General features: G+C 40.6%; 1 protein-coding gene across 8 annotated transcripts in view; it reads right to left on the reverse strand.

Moving 5' to 3' along the window:
• LOC126298513 (uncharacterized) overlaps positions 1-22,969 on the reverse strand; it is a 350,018-nt gene that overhangs the window by 198,649 nt on the left and 128,400 nt on the right. For all 8 annotated transcript variants that reach the window (XR_007552615.1, XM_049989865.1, XM_049989864.1 and 5 more), the window contains one exon: positions 9,437-9,585. Coding sequence is in view for 7 of the 8 variants with exons in the window: in XM_049989865.1 (XP_049845822.1) it covers positions 9,437-9,585 (149 nt within the window). In the remaining variant the exon portion in view is untranslated. The remainder of the gene's footprint in view (positions 1-9,436; positions 9,586-22,969) is intronic.

The following is a 22,969-nucleotide window of genomic DNA, read 5'->3' on the forward strand; positions in this document are numbered from 1 at the left end:
CAAATCTCAAGACACTAAGTAGCCAACAGTATGGCCCTGCTTAGACACACCAGAGCAAATAACTGTTTTAATGTCAGTGCTCATCTAAAACTTGTAAAAGGCCTGTTTACAAATATAATATAGTGTTCAAGATACCTTTCACTGTGTAAAATTTAAAAGCAGCCTTGGCCGCACAACTAACCAGGGATGATACTTGCTCCAACCCTGTGTAAAAACATTCACGTCTAAGCTCTGCAAGGTGCTTATTTAGTCTAATCCCAAATGGTCTTGTTCTTTCGTGATTTACAAACACTTGTTCTGCTGATGGTCTCACAAGAAGATTAAAAGCCAGAGACTGAGGACCTTTTATGCATGTCAGACTTTGAAGAACATGGTAAGAGGCAGTTCCCCTGCATCACTAGAGGTTAAGTACAGGGCTTGTCCTAAAGGCTCTTTCAGTCATTCTAATTCCCCCTGGTGAACAGCATCCCATCCTTTAACTGGCATGGTTGGGAGGAACATAAGCAATACAGCCACAGGTCAGCCATAACTGATCAAAGGCTCTTTAAAACACCAACAAGGAGAATTGCCATTATCTGTCACTTAAGCATTTTAAGATGTTTAGTGCCTTTAGAGTGACTGCTGTTCTGAGATACTTCAGACGTGTAAACCAGTTGAGTTTCTCATTGAAGATAAGGCCAGGAATTTTAATGATCCCTTAAAACTAAGAGTGGTGTCCCCTAGGTTCATTACACGTCTCGAACAATCGTCTCATGATTAGAAGATGAACAAAAAAATTTCCACAAAAGAAAGTGCTGGACAGGACCACTAACTGTGGACATCATGCTGTTGATGGCTATTGCAGAAAGAGTAAAACTTATCATTATCTCCTGAGTGACACCATTCTCCTGATTATGTCGGAACGCACTGCTAACTCTGAACCTAAAGAACCATCTTTAAAGACAATCCTAGAAATTCCATTTATACATTTGTCAGACTATATTGTACTTCCAGACAGTGTCACAAATCTTTTCAATATAAAAATATATCCTATCAAGAACCCCTATGCAAGAAAGTCTCGTGTATCACTACCTCGAGGACTATCAGTGTGTCAAAAGATAAGTGGTACTGACAGAAACCACAGTGAAGATGACTGAAGAGTTATCTTGTTCCCACAACCAATACTAAGTGGGTGTTGATTATTCATTGAAATGTCTTCCCTATACAACTGGTAACTGCTATACTGCAATAACTAATTGGTCTAATACAATCTCTCTCAATTTTTAGGAGAGGGGTCACAATTGCTTAATTTCAAGAATCAGAGTATTGTCTCTCAAACTAAATTATGTTAAACAGCATGAAAAGGTATTATTTTGATTCACTATTCATATGTTACAACTTATCATAGTGCATTTTGTCTGGCCCTGATGTTGTATGACTAACCACATCCGACCGTGTCCTTTGAGCTAATTCCCATCTGCACTGGAATGCACACACATAGGATGTAATTGGTTCTAAGTATGTCACCATTGTCTTGGCCACAGCTTCTGATTTTGTGATTGGAGCACCACTGTCTTTTAATGATACAGCAGTAGATGTAATACTATTTACATTTAGCCATTTTATAGAACCCCCCTACCTTTTGTGGAAGCAAACTGAGCCTTTGGCTGAGTAATGCAAAATGTAGTAAGATTTTCAGTCGATGCAGTGCGGTGGAACTTTCTCAGTGCCACCAGTCTGTTCCTAGTGCTTAAATGGCACTCCTTGCTTCACTATCAGACAGGCCGTCTACCAGGTTTAACATGCAACTTTCGAATAGATTGTTGGCATACAGTCAGGTTGGTGTAAAGTGTTCAGCTGTCTCTTTCAAGATACATTCAGGTAGCTTGGCGGCGGGTACTAATGTATCTAGCAAGTGAATCCAAATGGGAAAACTGTGGCTATAGGACACATTCTCTGACCCTTCTCCATGTACATCACCTATTGGAGAAGTCAAGTGACAGGTCAGCGGCTGAGAATGAAAGTTTGCAGTATTTAAGTGCTGCAAGTGATGCATAGAGGTCTTTGAGGGATAGAAAGCGAAGGGGGAGTTTGCACATAAGGTCATCAGTGGTCTCGTTATCTACAGGTTTGTAAGGTAGTTGATACAGGGACAGCACCATTAGTCTTAATGGTACATAAATATGAACAGCTACTACTTGGAGGTGGGTGGTGAGGGTAAACAGTGCAAAACAGCATATACCAGCAACAAATAACGCCACTCCATAATTACCCTGGTCACGACCTGCATCATCCTTCCTGTGCTGGTGTAGGCTGGTACCAGCACTCCGATTAGCAAAGAGGCTGCGAGAAGATCGACAGTAGGCACCGAGAAAGCGAGCCTATCAGGAAAGAGGCCAACGACAGACTCGCATGAAACACACACTGCCAACACCCTCTCGACCACCAGTATTTAGATCGCCACTATGGACCGGAGCTCCCAGTCAGCCATCAGTAAGTAAACAAGTCGAGTCATCAGTTGCAGCCCACTGGGAGTCACAGTCGCAGTTAGGTCAGCCTCTACCTCAGAGTCAGTAAGTACCTAGTGACCAGAGCAGTGTACATAGCGGACTTTTACTTCACCAGCAGTGTGGCTAACGTATTAAGGAAGAGCTTGTACCACAACAAGTAGCTTAAAGCTAAGTAATTTCTTATTCTTACAAATAAAGAACTCTGTTAATGCATACACAAAGTTGTGTTACAGAAAGAGGATACTGGCCACCAAACAACATCCTCTCCTTGCTTCCCATGGTACAAGTGACAAGACGACAACACATAAACTGGTGACAAGTGTAATTCAGTGCAGATTTTGCTTGCTTCTCTTGTGTTGTAGCTTGCAGAAGTGCCCATTTCTATTTGCTAATGTGTTGTTGTGTTCTTGCATATATTCCAGGAAGGGAGCCATAGAACAAATCTAATTTCTCTTTTCAGAGGCTTTGTTGCTTTTTGCTATAACATATTTGTGTAAACCATGGCTACCCCACCCCCTGCCACCACGCTTCAGCCACAGACAACCAATGCGATGGATCTAACACAAGCTTTCCAGTTCCAGAACCAACTGCTGCCAGGGGAACACATTGCAATTTGCATACTCTTTTTCGAGCGCTGTCAGAAGCAGGACTCAAGTGTCGTTTCGGAAAGTGTGACTTTTTTTCAAAATGAACTACAGTATTTAGATCATGTGATAAACAGTCAGGATGTGCACCCCCCTCCAAACTCATTTGCTTGGAATCCGTGTTCTGCTTGTTCTTTGCAATGTGTCTGAACTGCAGTCAGTACTAGCCAGTACTAGGCAAGATGGGGTACTACATTCGGTTCATACCGAATGCCGCTCAGATCATAGCTCAATTGCATCGCTTGCATCAGAAAAATGTGCCTTTTGTGTAGACCAAATATTGTCAAGACGCATCTCAGAAACTCAAAAATGCCTAGCTCAATGACAGATGTTTAGTGCATTTTGACTCTGCCAAGCCAGTAGTTCTGCAACTCTTCTTCCTACAGAATCGGCGCTGTGCTTTCACACAGAATTGGTGCACAAGACAGACCTAGTGCTTTCTGCCTCAAAGTTGTTAACGCAAACTCAATGCAATTATTCTCAAATAGAAACAGAGGCTCTCGCTATTGTGAATGTTGTGACCAAATTCTGTCACTATTTGTGGGGTTGAAAGTTCTATTTAGTGACAGATTACAAGCCTTTGCAGTCCTCATTTCATCCGTCAAAGCCGGTTCCTACATGCGCTGCTCAAAAATTGCAACACTGGGCTTTGTTGCTTTCGCAGTGTCAGTATGAAATTATGTACAGACCTACGGCAAAGCATAGCAATGCAGATGCTCTGTCTTGCTTTCCGATTGGCCAAGACTCTGATTTAGATGCATCTGCCCCATCTTCCAGCCAAATCAATGTAGAACTGCTGGAATATTTTCCCTTACACTACAAAAAAATAGCACATGCTATGGAAGCAGATCCAGATCTCAAGATCTTGTTGCATTATATTTGCACTTCTTGGCCTTGCTTGTTGAACAGCATCCAGAACTCAGTTGTGCACCAATATTTTGCACACTCGCATAGCCTTTCAGTTCAACAGGGTATGATTCTAGTTCAAAATGACAGTAGACAATTGCGTGTGCTTAATCCCAAAGTGTGGCAAAAGGATGTGTTGCAATTGCTCCATCAAGGACACTGGGAAATTGTTCACACTAAACAGTTAGTGTGATGGCACTATAATTGGCAGGACATGGATGCCCACATTGAACAGATGACATAACAGTGTCGTGCATGCACAGAAAACCAATCCATTCCACCAGACATTCTCAGCTAAGACTAAGACTCAATCGCCATGGACATGAGTGCACACATACCTTGCAGGACCATTTTGGAACACTCGTTGGCTCATAGTGGTAGACTCTTTGACCAAGTTTCCATTTGCAGTGCCTATGAACTCTACCATGTCACACAGCACCATTCAAGTGTTGTCCTCCATATTTTGCATAAAAGGTTTGCCAGAAGTACTTATGGCAGAAAATGGCCACAGTTCACTTCACGTGACTTTGAACAGTTTTGTGAACAAAATGGAATTTGTCACCTAACAAGTTCTGAGTTTCACCCTCAGTCCAATGGAGAAGCAGAACGCTTTGTACACACTTTTAAGCAACAAATGGCCAAATGCCGCACCACCCACACATGCGAACAGGAGCAGTAACTCTTTCTTGCCTCCTATCACTCACACCCACGAGACAGACCATCAATGGCGAAACTTCTGCATGGCCACCGCCATCGGACACTGCTACACTTGCTACATCCACCGCAGCATCCAGTGCCGCCAATGGTCTGTAATTATCACTTTGCACTGTGTTATTTTGTTCTTTTCAGGGTTTATGGCAACCATAGGCACTGGGAACGAGGTGCGATCCAGTAACGTATTGGCTCTTATATGTATTTGATTCCAGGTCCTGATAGTTTACAGTGCTGCCACCAGAACGAAATACACACGTCAATTGCCCTGTTATTCTATTGCTTTTCATCCCCCAGATTCGTGGCCTCATGAGACCGCGCAGCCTTCGCAGCTGCCTGCTGATGGCATCACCGGGGCACTCCAAGCACACGCCCTCAGGCCTGGACGTGTGCCCTGGCAGCAGTTTTCCAGGGGGATATTCCCGTTGCCTTGCAAGCCAGATGGCGGGGTAAGGTCGGGAGTACACCGCCCTCCATAGCTATGGCTCCCGGCTCATCTCTAGTGTTCTGCCCCCTCCCTGTTGTCATTCGCAGTCTCACTACACAACAACGAAGCCAACAACAGACTCTCGAGAAACGCACCGCCAACACCATCTCGACCGCCAGTATTTAGATTGTTACCGCAGACCGGAGGGCCCTGTCCACCATCCAGTGAGTCAACAAGTCGAGGCGTCAATCGCAGTCCAGTAGGAGTCGCAGTCACAGTTAGCTCAGCCTCTAGCTCAGAGTCAGTCAGCACCTAGCAACCAGAGTAGTGCACATAGCGGACTTGTACTTCACCAGCATTGTGGCTAACGTAGACTATCATGGGAGAGCTTGTACCACAAAAAGCAGCTTAATAATAAGAAATTTCTTATAATCATGAATAAATAACCCTGTTAATACATGTGTGCAGTTGTGTTACAGAAGAAGGGTACCGGCCACCAAACAACATCCTCTCGTTGTTTCTCATGGTACAAGCCTACAGTGACAGTGAGACAACACAAAACTTTCTGTGGATGGTGTAGCCTTTAAAAGCAACAAAAGATTGTCTGAAGGTTTGAGCTGCATCTCATGTATGCATAGGCACAAGGACCTATCCTATGTTAAAAGCATTGCTTCTGGACAGTTCACATTCCATGGGAGTATAGGTGCCATTAATTGCAGGGGTCTTTCTCGCTATCTCTCTTTTCCGATGAAATATACTGGACAGAGAGTGGAGAATAGCACAACCTCCAATTTTGTCAACATATGTATCCAGTTCTATTTCTGCAGTGTTTCCATTGGTTAATAGCAACCTCCTCCTCTCTGATGGTTTCATATCAGATTTCTTTGGATTCTGACTGTTTTTGGGTGCGGATTTCACCTTTTGCTGTTGTGATGCAGGCACAGTAGTGTGGACATTATTGCTTATATGTTTACATGTATATATGCTTGTGATAATATCTACTGCTTTCAAATGCTTGGCTACACTGATTTTGACCACAATTTCCCTCAGAGTGGTAGCAAAGAAAGTTGAGAAAACAGAAAGGTGCAGGGATTCCCCCCTACCACAATATACAAAATTCTCTTGGCCACTTTAAATTCTTGAATCTTCATTTGTTCTAAAACCACTGGTGCAGTTCCAATTCCTGTTTCAAACAGGATGATAACCTGATCCGTTTGCACAGAACTCTTAAAATAAATGTGAGGACCCTGATTCCTATGCATCTTTTCTGAATTTCCTGCATGTTAGACTGCCACTACACCCTACTGTGGTGTGACCCTATCACTCACATTTATAATACCACATCGGGCTGGATATAACATTTCTTACTTTCAGTCAAATAAATCTGACTTTGATGTGTTCTGGAAGGAGAGGCAAATCCAATATTAAGATGAAAGTCACAGTCTTCTACAGCTCACCATTCACTCTATTCATCGTGTTTCTGAGTTCTGTTACATCTTCCACTTTCCACCCTTTTTGCAGTTCAGCAGTGTCCATGTCTGTGACATCTCTTACAACTTAATGCCATCATTAGTGAAGTATGAATATGGTGTACTTTTCCATCGCTACAGCATATTGACCCAAAGTCCAAACGTGTGCTCACTTGGTGAGACATAGTAGTTTCAACCACAAGCACTCAGTTGCAAAGTCATTTTGTTGACTTTACAGTTCCAGCAATATTTTCTACTGTTTTGTTGATCTAGAAAGGAGACCTTCCTCAAAAGACTACCCTTCTCTCTGTTACAGTAGTGGCATTCTGGCACTGATGTGCCCCATTAAAATTATTATGGTTCAATTTTTCTAATGAAATTCCAGGGAGACTATTACTTCGAGCCCTCTTAGTTGTGTAGGTGTCTGTTATCTCTAATGGCCTTCACATACTGTTTGAAGATTTCTTTGTGAAGTTCCAAGGTGTTCCCATAAACAGCTATGGATCTCCAGCATCCATCCAGGCAGAACTTTACTTACCTGGGCAAGTCGAATACAAACTAAGGTGTGGCAGTTTCTCCAGAGGTTGCCCACCAAAAGTCTTCCATTCAATTGTGTGTGGAGTACACCTTGAGTTTGACAGTTTTTTTTTTTTTTTTCTTCTTGGGAGAGGGGGGGGGGGCACGTCTATACAGTCCTTTCTATCTGTGCAGTTAAGCCAAAGCCCTTCCTCTCTGAAACACAAAAGTTCCACCATCATGACCCACAGTGGCCACTGAAGCACATCCAGAGTTTATGGTAGCATAAGATCGGTAGTGTTTACCAGCTCATGAACCCAGGATTTGCCATGTCCATACTCAGCCAGCACTAGCTGAGCTCCTTGGGAAAGTATATAAGACCATGAGATGTTAGATTTGCAGCAGTGAAGGGAAATAGTACTGCAAAGGCTCAGAGCCCCGACATTTGCCAATCCTGGACTAACAAAAGACTTTAAGCTCCATGGGGGCTTTTTTATTGGGAAAGGACATATAAAACAGATAACATTTAACTATTTAATTGTCTATATGATTGTTTCTGTTTCTGTATGAATGAATGTAGCTCATAAAATTAGTATTTACTATGTTGTTCATATGTCAATCCCACAGACAAATCTGAGACATTCCTGCCTTTCTTTTATTCCAATGGGGTTTCTTTTGAGTTATGGTCTTGTTTTTGACATGCTAGTAACTGAATATTAGCTTTCACATGATTGTGGCTTTTGAAAAGTTTTCATCTTCCATCAACAGGTGTACATCTCAAACCCTCTTCCTGTCATTCCCTTTCACTTTTTTAAAAGTTGTAGGCAATCAGCAAACACAGTTTCTTCTTGTTTTGTGGCCACTAAGCGCATACACCTTTTTATCTGTAATATTGTTCATGTTTATTTTTTGCCAAGGCATAAAGTTCTTAACATTAGTACTGACAGATAGATATTTGAGTACACTTATTTTCAAGAACCTGCCACTGCATATTACATCTCATGGTTAATGCGATGGAGTCTAAGTATGAATGGAAGAACATTCTCTGCTAGCCCCTGTCCACACCCATCTCTCTGCCCCGAGATCCTAACTTCACTCATCCTCTTAGCACACTGGACTAGCATTTGGGAGGACGATGATCCCAACCCACATCCGCGGACCCAGAATTAGATTTACTGTGACTTCCCTAAATCGCTCCCGGAAAATGACAGGATGGTTCCTTTGGAAGGGCATGGTCAACTTCCTTCCCCATCCTTGACACAATCCGAGCTCATACTCCATCACTAATGACCTCTATGTCAATGGGACATTAAGCCCACTCTTTCTTCCTTTCACACATCCTGCGACCACATCCTCTTCCCTGGAGTTTCTTCTCTTTCTGTTCTGTTGACTCCACAGAGTATACTCCTCCACCTCACTGTCACTGCGTGCTTCATGAACTGATCAGTCATGTTTCATTCATATCCCTGCATACTGCTGCCTTTCCATCCCACACTCCTATCTTGAGCAAATCCTGCCTCCTTCTCAGCCATCAGCCACCCTTCCCAACCCCTCTTACAACTCCCCACCTACTTTCTCCCCTCACCCACTCCATCCAACACAAATCTCACATCAGTTCAGCTGAAGCCCCCACATAGTGTATTCAGAGAGAGAGAGAGAGAGAGAGAGAGAGAGAGAGAGAGAGAATGTATGTGTATGTGTGTGTGTGTGTGTGTGTGTGTGTGTGTGTGTGTGAGAGAGAGAGAGAGAGAGAGAGAGAGAGAGAGAGAGAGAGAGAGAGAGAGAGAGAGCTCGTAACAAATTAATCCAAAAACTAGCAAAGTTTTCGGTCTTGTTTATGTGCCTGTCAATGATTTACTGCCTTGACTGTTTAGCGAATTGTTAACTTTACTCCCAAATAATTCAAAGTACTTGCTGTTTCGTAACTCTTTAAACTTCACTGAAGTATCTTCGCAGAAACTCTTAAAGTAAATAGCTTAAACATTTTGTAATTAATATTACCAATGTAATACAATATAATTTCATAACGTTAACTCATTTCATTGTATTGCACTTAAATAAAATTTATGCCTTCGACATCACTCCGCATCACAGAGATGCGTGTAATACAGCTGATGTAACGTAAGTGGAAGCCTAAAATCATATGCTGGCTATGCTGGTAGTATAACATTTATACAGAATGTCTAAAGAACACTCTCTCTCTACATTCTGAAACTGTATGATTCTGCATTCCAACCAGTGTACATATCAAAAACAACTTTAGATTTTACAAACCTTTGATGAGGATGTGGACACTTCTGGTATGGGTTGAGACATGACATCATCATCAGATAGTTCTCCTCCCCTGCCAGTATGCAGTTTTCTTCTCCCTCTTTGTGGAGGCAGTGACGATTTGTCATAACAAAATCTTTTTCTCTTAAAATCTGTAAAAATAAATTTCTGTACATGTCAGATTCATTTCTTCCAAATGTATCCCTCCAACATCTATCCAGAAAAAAATTACAATGTCAGGTATACCTCATGATGTATCTTGCAGCTGGCTGGAGAAACTGTATCAACATGAAATGTCTCACAGAGCAAGAAAAGCACACATTAATAGTAATTCTCATACACACTTCTTAACCTGGCTGGATTACTTATTTTAAAATAAAGCTGAGTTATTAGAATTCATTGGTATCTTAAAAGTCCTTAGGATATTGAGATGATGCAATCTCTCCTGCAGATTAACGGTTGGATGCACGGCATATCAAACAGACTGGTGCTGATACCTTGTGGTTGAATGCTGCAGATCTCCCCTTGTGTCTTGTATACAAACTATGTAAACATGCAGAGATTAACAACAATTTTATAATATTCATAAAAAGAAGCCCCAAGACTCTTTCTATAACCACTGAGAGCATTTTTCTAAGTTCTAGTTATGGTTCAAAGGGAATACATCACAACAGGCCCAATAAACAAATAATAATCACAAAAGAGGGATACAATTCACCAAACATGCAACATTTCATACATGCCACGTGCAAGAAAGCAGACTGGTTCATCAAACTAAATGAACACCAACAAGAAACTGAAGCAAATTAAAGGCAGAAAGATAGAACACTGGAAAACCTGTACTTCATCTATTGTAAGGTGGCACTGATACAGGAAAACCTATCTAGCTTATTGGACACACACACACACACACACACACACACACACACACACACACACACACTCTTCGTAATGACCATGTAACCATATAAAACTTACAGTAACCAGTCATTAAAATTTATTTATCACAGCATATTTTGGATGTTTAACATTATTTCCAGGTGCCAATCTTAAATGCTAATTGTCAGCACAGCTCTAAGGAATTCACTGATATTAAAATTTCTACAGCTCTGTAACATCCACATTTGATACTTGAAATGGTGACTAACATCTGAACTTCACTCAGTTCATTCTCTAAGACAAATACACAGTGCAAATGGGGCAAACTTAAGAACTTTTAATGGTGTTTCATCTCCTAGAGCTATATTAATGAGCTTATAACAAAAATCACCATCTGAGATTGAAACTAAGCCCACAAAATGTTTTATGAGCAACAAATAAAAATATTGTCAGTCTGTGAATTTAACTTTGTTTTAAGAAATTTATTGGGGGCCCCCAGATCATTTACTGCTGACCTTGCCATTATTTATTTTTATTTTTTCTTTAAATAAACTGCAAGAATACTAAGAATGTATTTCGAACAACTCTTGAACTGTGAATAACCGAGCTGTAAGCTAGAATTTGCGAATCCTTATGAAAACACAAAAGCAGGTCCATCATCCACGCTGAAGAAATCAAAAAAGCAATGCATACTGTGAAAAACAACAAAGCCGACAGACTTGACAGTATTACAGCTGAACTTATAAAATAGATTTTGAACAAGCATCTGATTCGGTTGATCAGTAAACACTACATAAAGTGATATGAGAATCTGACAAAGTCTAAACTAGAAAACCTTATCTGTGAAATGCTGCACACACCAAATGAAAAGTAACACAAGTGAATGTTTAGTACTGAATCACAAATTACACACACCTCAAGTTATAGAATGAAGAATCATTCAAAAAATGCTTGATCTGCTTAGAAATACAGAGGTATGGAGATTAAGATATAATGAAGAAGTATATTGCAACATAGAAAACATAACTGAAACACTACGGAAGAACCAACTGCTATTTTTTGGACATTTGTACAGAATGATGGCAACAGATTATCCATATAGATTTTTAAAGATCTTTGGGACAAGAAGCCAACAATAGACTGGATTCATGAAGTTAGGAAAGATTTGAAAAGAAACAACATAAGTGAAAAAGATGCAACAGAAAGAGATTATCAAGGAGTAAGTGTTGAATATGGAAGGATTCCCAGACAGGAGGAGGAGAAGGAGAGTCATATCACACAGAAAATTTGACTGCCTTGCCTGATTCACAACATATTTGATATAATCTTGACAAAAGTGGTTGCATCAAATGAATAGCTGCTAAAACTGAGATCGCATTTTGCATTGCTGTCATCCTACAGTTGGGGGTTGCAGCTTGCTATCAACATGGAGAAAATAATCGACTATTGCTAAAGAGACACCATTTACACAAAATCAAAAAGACTCATTTATGTGAACGAACTCAATGTTTCTAATGTAGTGTAGTTTTGCACCACCAAGGTCTGGTATGCCAACACAGATACTTGAAAACTGTTGTGAAGAACAACCATAAAATCTTTTCTAGAGAAATCTACTGAAGTGGCAAATGGAATATACAATCTTCAAGGACTGAATATGTATCTGATCAGATATGAAATTTAAATACTTAAACACTGTGCCATACAGAACTCTCAGCAACACACCACTTTCTGCTATCAGCAACCAGACACATACAAAAGGTTACACTATAGGCACTTTGTTGCCACGTAACAGCTTGGGCATGTCACAAGTAATCTCTGCACTGAATTCAATAATCAAAATTAGTCTTACGTCTTCACAGTTTCTTATACTGACGGATATGTTGACAGTTTTGGCTTGTGAGGTTGCGTCATCTCCTAGGTACATTTAGGATAAAATAATACTGAGATATTTCATCAAATGTAAGTATTTAAGTAGCACAATCCACCAGCATCAGACTGAAATGTCACATGCAGGTCTTCTGAGCATTTAGGTATTACACCATGTTTTCCTCCTCCTCCCCTGCTTTCAGTCTGTGTTGTGACACAGGATTTGTTTCAAGGTCAAGGAAATGCTGAGTGACATCTGCAGACATCCTCATGATGTGATGGCTGTCCTGGATTTAACAACATTTATGATATTGCATTTGTTTCCCTGATTCATGAGGTTTTTTGTTGACTGACAGATTTTGGAAGTCTGTTTAAAAGTATCATCCCAGAATGATGTCTGCAGCATGATTATTATTCTTCTGTATTTCGTAACATATTTAAAGGTGAAGTCATGATCCACAACAGATATGTTGAGTTGCAATAATCTTATTTGAGGAAGCTGTTCTCCCATTCTTTCTTGCAACATTTATGTTTTATGTCAGATTTATTTTTGTTCACATTCAGACTGAATGTTATATATTCCCAGCTTCACAGGTCTAAATCATCCTAAATTTTATCCAGAAAAGTAATCAAAGGACATACTTAATATTATGTTTCACTAAACTGCAGCTGATTCTTCTCGACGCTACACAAGCATGTGGCCAGAAGCTTGCGGGACTCATTACTTCTGTGATATGACTACCATACTGCAAACACCATTGGTTAACACCTTTTTGGATGTACTGTCTTCTATGGGAGACATTCTTAATTTGAAAGAATGTGGGTTCTCACAAATACACTGAGCACACTGTTCTTCTGCAGCAGGTGCGGCAACTTTAAGCATGTAGCGCCACATTTTGATTCTATTACAACCACAAACAGAAATTTCTTGATCATGTTGTTTATAAGGTGGCCAACACAATTATCTTCACGAGCACGGTTCCAAAACACGAATGAAAGAAGATTACTGTTTAACGTCCCATTGATGAGATCACTAGAGATGGAGCACAAGCTCTGGTTCAGGAAGGATGGGGGAAGAAAGCTGCAGTAATGAAGGAAGGAAAATAGGGTTTAACGTCCCGATGACATTGAGATCATTAGAGATGGACCACAAGCTCGGATCGTGTCAAGGGTGGGGAAGGATATCGGCTGTGCCCTTTCAAAGGAACAATCCCGGCATTTGTCTTGAGTGATTTTGGGGAATCACGGATCCGGATAGTCAAACAGGTTCGAACAATTGTCCTCCCGAATGGAAAGCAGCAGTGTCATTTTAAATGAAACCATCTGGGAATTTGCCGTAAGTGATTTGGAAACCACAGAAACCTAAAATATTTAAGACTGGACAGGGATCTGTATTACTATCCTCCAAAATGCAAGTCCAGTTCCTTGAAGTCTGGATTCACATGTCCAAGTGTCACATTCTTTCCTGCAGAAGCTACTACTTCTGAACGATGTTTTCAGTTACAATGACTTGCAAAAAAAGGTGTATTCTCCATTTCAAACTGCACTCACATACATATGAGAGAAAAAAATATCTAGTAGCACAGCATTCCTACAATACGCAAGCCTGACATTCAGGTGAATTGGTCACATTTTAGAAACACATACCAAATAAGCCTCATGAAACATCAAACTCATTATGGCAATAAACACAAAAAGATTTCATTACATAAGAAGGATGTCTTTAAGGTTCCCACCAAATCGTAGGCATTCCTGGGCATCACTGACTATAACTTACAGCTCCAAATACTAAGTGTACGTAGCATTTTACAAAAATATGAGTGGGAATACGTCAGACACATAGCATGAATAGATAGAAAGGGCAGAAGGACATATGTGCCACTTAAGATTATAACATCCGAACATATCAGCTTTTGATGAATACATCTTCATTTGTAAGTATGTACGAAACATGAAAAAACTAAAATTGTGGCAGAGGCTCCCTCCTCATAAGATGCTGTGAAAATCTATTTGCCCATGAACCTCACAAGTCAAGACAATGGCTACAATATCATCCAATTGTGAGACCCTGCATTAAAATTCTGGCAACCATCATGCAGCCGTGTCCAACTTCATATTTACAATGCCAAAATGGTTTGCAATGATGAACCCTGTCCCTTCCTTGAAACAAAGGACAGATGATACATGAACACTTGTACCTGGAAGCAAACCACATCTCTACGTCTACATGGACTTGGAGGGAGGGGAGGGGGAAGCGGGGGAGGCACAAGAGTAGCTAATAACATATCCATGTAAGGCAGAAAAACTATTTCACAATCACACTTAAGTCTGTAAGTTATTTACCCTTTTCACAATTAAAGGCTTCTTTTGTATAACTAATTTATAAAAATCCTGTGTCTGTATTCCCATGAACATAAAATTCTTGTTCATATGTAACACGTCACCAAACCTACAGCTAAGTACCTTCTGAAATATTCAAAATTTACACAATGTGTAAACCCCATTGTCATGCAACCCCCTTCAGTCAAGCCTCAGAATAAAAACAAATATTATTAAAGTAACATACTTTCTGTATGAGAAGATATTTTTGGCAGACTAGAAATAATAGATTTATTCAAAAGAAGGAAAAGATCACTTTATGGGCCATAGTGACAGACGTACCTGTAAGCTCAATTTACACTTGGCAACATAAAAAGTGGCAGTGGAACTGACTGCTCTATTACGCAAGAGCCAATCATTTTACAGAGTGTATAGTACCATTCAAACATAAAGAAAATCCGTAATTGTGGCAATTGAGGGAGCTATGCCTTTCTGGCACTCAGCATGAAGCACACACACCCTATAAAAACATAAGAAAATCTGCACCGGATGTAATTCCTAAGATTTCGGCAGTGGGAAAGGCACTTTAAGTCATGACGTGGATTTCAGGACAGAATAGTAAGAAATGCCTGAATAATGCAGATCTCAGTATGGAGTCTTTGTAGTTTGGTGGCATAGTTGACAGACATAAATAAAAGAATTATTCTGGTATTGGGCTGCGCGGAAGTTGAATGCACGTCAGAACAAATAGATCTCGATGGCCCATAGAGGGCAGTGTCGTCGCATTGGTGCTCTCGCTTGGTCAGTGTACCACCATCTCGCTATGTGAATACACCAGCCAATAGTGTCCCTCGTGACCGGCGTATATACTGCCACACTTCAGTCGCTCAGTCAGTCATGTACGTTGTCTGATAGCCTTCGTTAACATCTCTGCCGTACTACTGACTACTCGCCAATGGCGTCACTTGATCTGTTGACAGTATTGGGTCAAAAGCTCATCACACTTCATTGTAGCCCACATTGCCATTGCATTGCTCTTGTTGTGTCAGGTCTACTGTTTGTCTGTCCTGTTGCTCAACTCTGGCATGGGTTTGAGTCCTGACCGCACGGTCTCCCCGCCTTGAGTTGTCGTTGTCATCATCGTCTCAGCTGTTTCTATGACGTGTGCACTAGCATTCGGTGACTCGTGGATACAGGAACTATGACAGGAATCAGTCCAAATACCAATTTTCACAATTATTTTCTTTTACTGTGTTAATATTTAACACGCAAGTAGCAGTACAGACAGTTCATGGCCCTTAATAACATCTTTTTGCCCTTCAAAAGGCCTTAATGTCCTGTCCACAGGTCTTCCTTCCAATAAACATCTGTCCCTTACGAAAAAGGGAATCTGTGATGTAAGTAATAAATCTCTCATCTTCTGCCATCTCCTCCCAGGGAGCCAGGGCAATGTTCCAAAGGTGATGACAGGTCAGGAATTTTCTCTCATACGATCCATTTCACTTCTGCTCATACATTTTCAATGGGGCACAGGCCTGGTGGAGGAGGATGCCAGATGAGAAGAGAAATCTCATTCTATTCAGCAAACTTCTACTGCGCCATAGCTGACAGCATATTGGAGACTGATCTTGCTTGAAACAGAGTAATCCCTCAAGACAGAGTTGTACTGATGGGATCATAAAATCACCCATAATAAGGTTATAGTGAGCATCGAATCAGCCATCTATCCTGTGAAGGATCTCAAGTCACTGATGCACATTCAGCCAGTGCCAAAGTGTCAGACACACTGCCGTTGCAAGATGATGTGTCAATATATTTGGGGCCAAATCAGACACCATGCAGCCTATATACTTGTAATGGACCAGCATTTACTGTGAAAAATATGGATTTGTGAGGAAATATTAAGTAATTAATATGACTGATAGATTTTGTTCTCAGCAAACACTAATCTGTAGCAGTTGATCATCATGAAGCTTCCCCTTTACAACCACACATTTGCTTTGTAGTCCAGCCTCTAGATGCAGGTGCTGTACCATGTCAAACCACCTGGGAAACACAGCAGTATGTTTAAAATCCAACACATTTAAATAGTATTTTGGCATGATGTGTTTAAATGCCCGTTCTCCTGGACTGCTTCTGTTACACACTAACGTCCAGTACCCACACACCTACTGGATTCCCCAGTATCACGACATTTTAATCCATCATTGTGCAATGTGCTCTGGAAAGCCACATCGTGTCCCAGTCTTTAACGCTGTCAGGTTCCTTTCTTTCACAGCGGCAATGATGTAGTTATGAATAGCCTGTTGATGATGGAAGTGTGGCTTATGAACAAAGTTGCTGAGCTCAAAGCAAGATAGTTCAGGTATCTGACCTTGAATCATGTACTGTTATTGCCTATTACAGAACGAATAGTGGAATGACAAGCATAACTTGCTACATTACTTTAAATACAACAATAAGTCATGCATGAAGCTTGCAACCATGTGGAAATATGTGAAAATTCTAACCCATGCTGGTAAGTCCCTAATAGCAGTCAAATGATGTTAATACAGCTTTTCTTCTATGATTGTATACAGCTGTTAAATATCTTGGAACAAACAAGAAAGAAAAACATAATTGTGCTATCAGCTGTACAACTGTATACTTATTCTCTACCAGTTTCAGTAATAACAACCATCTTCACACGAGAGAAACAGTATACATCAATGGATCAAAAATATATTTTCGTCAAATAAGACACTGGTAGTAGTCTGAAAATAATCAGTATAAATGTGCTGTGCATTAGCACATGACAGTAATGTATAACAGGTGAGAATTCACACTTAATAACTAACATGTCACAAATTTCAAAGGTATGTATTTGTTGCAAATGATCTCTTTGACAATCACGTAATATTTGTAACTCTGAAAATTATAACGTGTTAGTAAGTGTGAACTTCTTATCAAGCATACATTACTGTAATTGTGCCAACACACAGCACATTTACATCGATTAGGTTTAGAAAGACTTTTATGACAGTTACGTATGTTCTACATTTGGTGGTGTCGTATTTGATGAAAATGTAAAAAAGGTTAGTTGAACTTTTTTATTAGATCACACATTTCAGGCATAGTCCATCATCAAATGATATGTCAAACTATTTTATGAAGTAATCATAAGCACACAGAAACCAAGAACTAGACATGATAGAGAAATGTGTGTCACACATTACACTGTAGGTAGTACTATTAATGATACTCAACAAGTAACAGAGCTGATGAAATAATTTTAAATGCAGTCAATGTGGCATGATCAAAGTTACAATTTCAGCTACTAGTGCTAAGTGAATAAGAACAGTGTCAATATTCATTTGAAGGAAATAGTGGGTCCAAAAATTAAGATTAACAACTGTACATATCAGATGGCTTGCTGAGCGATACACTGCAAAGCCAGCGCAAGAAATTTTGATTTCCATTTAGATTTATTTGTTACATTTGATTGCAGAATGCCATGCTTAATTAGAAAGACACCACGGAAACAACCATAGAAGGGTGAGTGGGAAACAACAAATCAATGAGAAAAGTAGCTAAAATAGTAAAAGCACTGTTATATATGCCATTGTCACCAGATGGCATTAAAACCAATTGACCACAAATAAAATGTAAAATTATTCATGTAAAAAAATATATTAACAAGTGATGCAAAGTAATAAAACAACAATGAATCTACTAAAACATAAATGAACACAGACATGTGTCACTTCTGCAAATGTACGAAGATGCACTAAAGCTAAACAGCTGATGCAACATGCACATTCATAATACCAGAAACAATAGCAATTGATGCAAATATATAGCAAAAGGAATACTAATACCAATACATGCAATAAATTACCAAACATGATAGAAAAATTGGGTAGACATTTTTAATAAATCTTATACTATAGTATTAAAAATGTTACTTTATTTGTAATAGAAAAGAAAGATGAATAAAAATAAAACAAAATGCTTGCTTCCTGATAAAAACAAACAAAAGTAAAGTTGAAAGGAGACAGATTAATGAACCGGCAAATCATTAAGTGGCAAGTAGCAGGCATGGGATTTTTAATTTTTTGACAATTAGAGAAAAGGAAGGCCTGAGTGTAAAAATGTATTATTAAATATGCATTGTACAGAAGAATGTTTTGAATGCTTTTATGTAATTTATTACCCGACTGTGTCAAGATGAAGTTCAGGGAAAATCCACCTAAACGACAATGTGGAACGATGTGTGCTTTTTAAATAAGCCAAGACCTAAACACTTTAACAAGAGTTACTTTTGAGTGTCCCCCAACCAGAACATCAAAACTGGCCTTTCATTAGGTATACTCCCCCCTTGCCACAATTCAGTAATACAATTATGACAAAAACTTCAGTCTCCATGCCGCTGTTAAGTAGGCCAAATAATCAGCTTTTGATAATCTTTGCTTTCTGCAAGACTGTGATGGAATTAATTTATTATTATTATTATTATTATTATTATTATTATTATTATTATTATTATTATTATTTGAAGAAGTCACAGCCATCCAATATGAGTGAGCCAATGACACCAAGTGACCCATGTTGATTTACAGCCTAGTCACACTAGCTGTGGAAAATTAACCACCTATCATCAGACTAGACAGATATTTTCCATACAGTGTCCAATATGGTGAGGAAGAGAGAAAAAAGGATGCTGCAACTTAACATGGAACTGAACATCTGTCTCTTTAGATAGAAAACCTACAGTTATCACTAGCAAAAGTTTCCTCCTGAGAGTCTACGCAGTGCACCTATAGCTAATAAAGGTGTATTTTATATGCAGAAAAGCTTTTGTGTCTTCTTGGAATAGGTCTACAATAAAAACTGGACCATTTTTGTGTAATATTTCAAGTAATTCCTCTTCTGTGCGTTCTCAATGTAACACAGAAAAATGTTGTGTTGCATTTGGTTGGTTGATTAGGGGCTAAGGGACTAAACAGCAAGGTCATCAGTCCCTCAATCCAAAGGTGGTTAATCTGGATGTCTGTGAAGTACATGTTCTGATGATGAAGGTATGTAGGAGCAGAAAGACAGAGCTGTGGAAAGCAATGCTTATGCTACAGTTGAGAGAGAATTTATGGAGGAGCATAAAGATTGGACAAGTATGTTGGTCAGAGCAAATGAGGATTCTCCCTGGGATCATCCAATGGTGAGAGAAGCCCCACAACACATCCAACCCACACCAGCCCAATGGAGGGCAAAGACAACTGCAAAGCAAAGAAAAGTCCTCAAGACGGCATATTCAAAACCATACAAGACAGAAGGCTACAAATGTAACAGACATCAGATGGTCCATCAGTAATGAAAACAGCAGGGGAGAAATCGGTAAGGCAGGAGGAGGGAACCCCAGAGCTCTTCTCCAGAGTAGTTAAGGCATTAAAGAGCACCCACTATTCAACAGAGTGCTATCTCTAAAACAGAAAATAGGGAGTGGCAGAAAAAGAAACAAACAACATTTACAAGCAATTAAAACAGAATAAGAGCGGGATGAACGAGTGAGCTGGTCAAGGGCATAGGGGCAAGGGTCCCCCAAACCCAACATGCAGCAGTAGACGGCTTGCCCCTGTCGTATGGTAGCTTAAATCCTTATATCTGAAAACAAAAACCACTTTCATAGAGAAAATGCACAACCAGTTCAACAGCCTGTGAACAATCCGCCAACATTTGAGACAAAGATTTTGGAAGGCCATGCTTAGCACGGAGGGCCAGAAGGAAGTGGCCATTCAACAGGATTTGAGCTACTGTCTGTAAGGCTCCAAAACTACAATTGGGAGGGGGGGGGGGGGGGGGGGGGAAGTGCTCGTTATATAAAATAAAACTTTGTGTTAGCCTGATATGACCAACATGGAGGAGATGGTGGATTCCTTTTGGGAGGAATGGAATGAAGAGTGCCATGCAGCAGCAGTCTCCACATTAGTGCACAGTTTATTATAGAGGGCAGTACCCAACCAGATGACATTCCATCTCTAAGCGAAACACGGTGTTATTTGCACCCACAAATCTGCACCTTGGATAGGCAAAGCGAATTGGGGGGGGGGGGGGGGGCGAAGGGGGGGGGGGGGGGGGAGTAATCAATCCTCTAAACAAACAGTCAGCCAGTTTATTTCCTGAGATACCCACATGACTTGAGACCCATAGAAAGATGAACGAGCAGTCAGCATGACTAAGTTGAGAGAGAAGGTCATGAATAGCAGAGACCACAAGGTGACAAAACTAACATCGGTGAATGGCCTGAAGACTGCTCTTTTGAGTCACCGCATACACATATGTGGTCAGGGGAGGTCAGTTTAATGCAGTGGAGGGCTCTGTTAATGAGTATAAGCTCCATAGTAAAAACACGACATGTTCCTGACCACCAGGGAATGTAAAAGTGTATCCCATCTTAAAGATGATCTTAGAGTTGTCAGTGTAAAATCTGGTAGCACCCTGCAGCTCCTGAAGAACTGAGTGTAAAAGACACTGAAAAGTCACAAGTGCAACTGAAGTTTTAGGACCTTGAAATAGATCAGTTCTAATTCATGGCTTAGACACCAACCAAGGGTTGTGGGAAAAAAAAGGGGGGGGGGAAGAGAGGAGGGAAGGAGGAGTGCACAAGAAAATGTGGGGAGTACATTCCAGGGAGGAGAGGGGGAGAGAGTGGCAGAGGGCTGTGAGGTGCATTCAAACTGATAATCGCATCTGAGGGCAGGTAGTAGAAGATCAATGCCCCACATAGACGAAAAAGATGAGATACATTGGATGGCTAGGGAATTGCTGAATGGCAAATGCATACAAGACTGAAAACGTAAGATACCCCTTCGACCCCTTCAACAAGAAGGTGATCTATGGGATTAGTCCACACGGGCCAGCAGCCAGATGAACTACACAATGTCAGATTGGGTCTTATAATTTCAAAGCTGAATGCACAACAGAGAGCCATAATCCTGGCAACCATAGTCCAGTGACGATGGAACCAGGGACCAGTAAATATGAAGAAGAGCAACACAATCCACACCCCAAGACCAAGAGGTGTGAGCAAGGAAGCAGAGAGCATTAAGCTTCCACATCCAACTATACTTTAATTGGCGAATATGGAGCAGCCATGTCAGCTTTTTATCAAAAAGGATGCCCAAGAAAGAGGATTGTGCAACAACTTCCAAGCACTGAGTCCCCAAACAGAGTTCTGCATCACAATAGGCCACGGTATGATGAAAAAAATGCAGGACTCATGTTTTTGCAGGAGACAATTGGAAATCATAGAAAAGGGTCCACACAGAAGCCCGTCAGGTGGTGCCTTTGAGTTGATGTTCAGTCAAGATTACTGAGTGGGAGATCTACCAAATACAAAAGTCCTTGGTATACAGTGCAGGGGTGCCCAACACAGGTGACTAGCTCATTGATGACAACAAGGAAGAGGATGACACTTAGGACTGAGAACTATGGGACACCATTCTCTTGGGTCTGTGGAGAACTCAGTGAAGTACAAACTCAAATGCAAAATAATCAGTGGTATGAATACTGTCAAAAAAAAAATTGATAGGAAGCCTCAAAAGCCCCAGTCACAGAAGGTAAGTAAAATGTGACCATACCAAGCAGTATTGTATGCCTTATGTATGTTAAAAGAGACTGCAATGAGGTGTTGGCATTTAGAAAAAGTCTGTCATGCTGCTATTTCCAGCCAGACCAGATGGTTGGTTGTGGCTCGTCCATCCTGCAAACTGTTGAAAGACGTTGGGTTTTTGCCTAGCTTACTGATTGGGATGACAACACTCTCCCACAACTGCAATGGGAAGACACCTTTGAGTGAAACAAGGTTGAAGACACTCAATATACGTAGCCGTTCAGTAATATTCAGATATTGGATCATCTGATTATGAACTGAATCATAGCCTAGGGCCATATTATGAAACGAGGCAAGAGCCTAAAGCAGCTACCAGTCAGTGAAAGGTTCATTACACATTCCAGTTTGGCTTGGCAGGGAAGAGTGGTAAAACATATGGGGGCATCTTCAGTTTGTTATTTCTGCAGTCGAAAGGTAGGCTGATCAAAAGAGGATACCGATGCTGTCGCACAGTGAGTCACAAGGTGTTCAGCAACAACTGAAACATTGATAGAAGGACCACCTGGATGGACAAGGCCTGGAAGACTGAGCTTGGCCCAAAACTGGGATGAAGAAGCATATGTTCCCAAATTTGAGGCATAATGCTCCTGGTTTTCCTTCTACTGTGTTTAATCAAGTAGTAAGCCTTAGCATGAAGTTGCTTAAAAGTGATAAGGCTGGTCTGTGAAGGATGCAGCTTGAAACAATGCACGGCTCTTCAGCAATACAGAACAGTTATTGTGATGTCACCGGACTCCACCCTGGCACTGGCCATCAGTGGAGGGGACCTGTAGAAAAGGGAGCAGAAGTTCCAGTGGCATGGATGATAACATCTTAGATGTTTTACA

This window comes from Schistocerca gregaria, chromosome X, assembly GCF_023897955.1.
Source record: "Schistocerca gregaria isolate iqSchGreg1 chromosome X, iqSchGreg1.2, whole genome shotgun sequence".
Classification (NCBI taxonomy): Eukaryota; Metazoa; Arthropoda; class Insecta; order Orthoptera; family Acrididae; genus Schistocerca; species Schistocerca gregaria.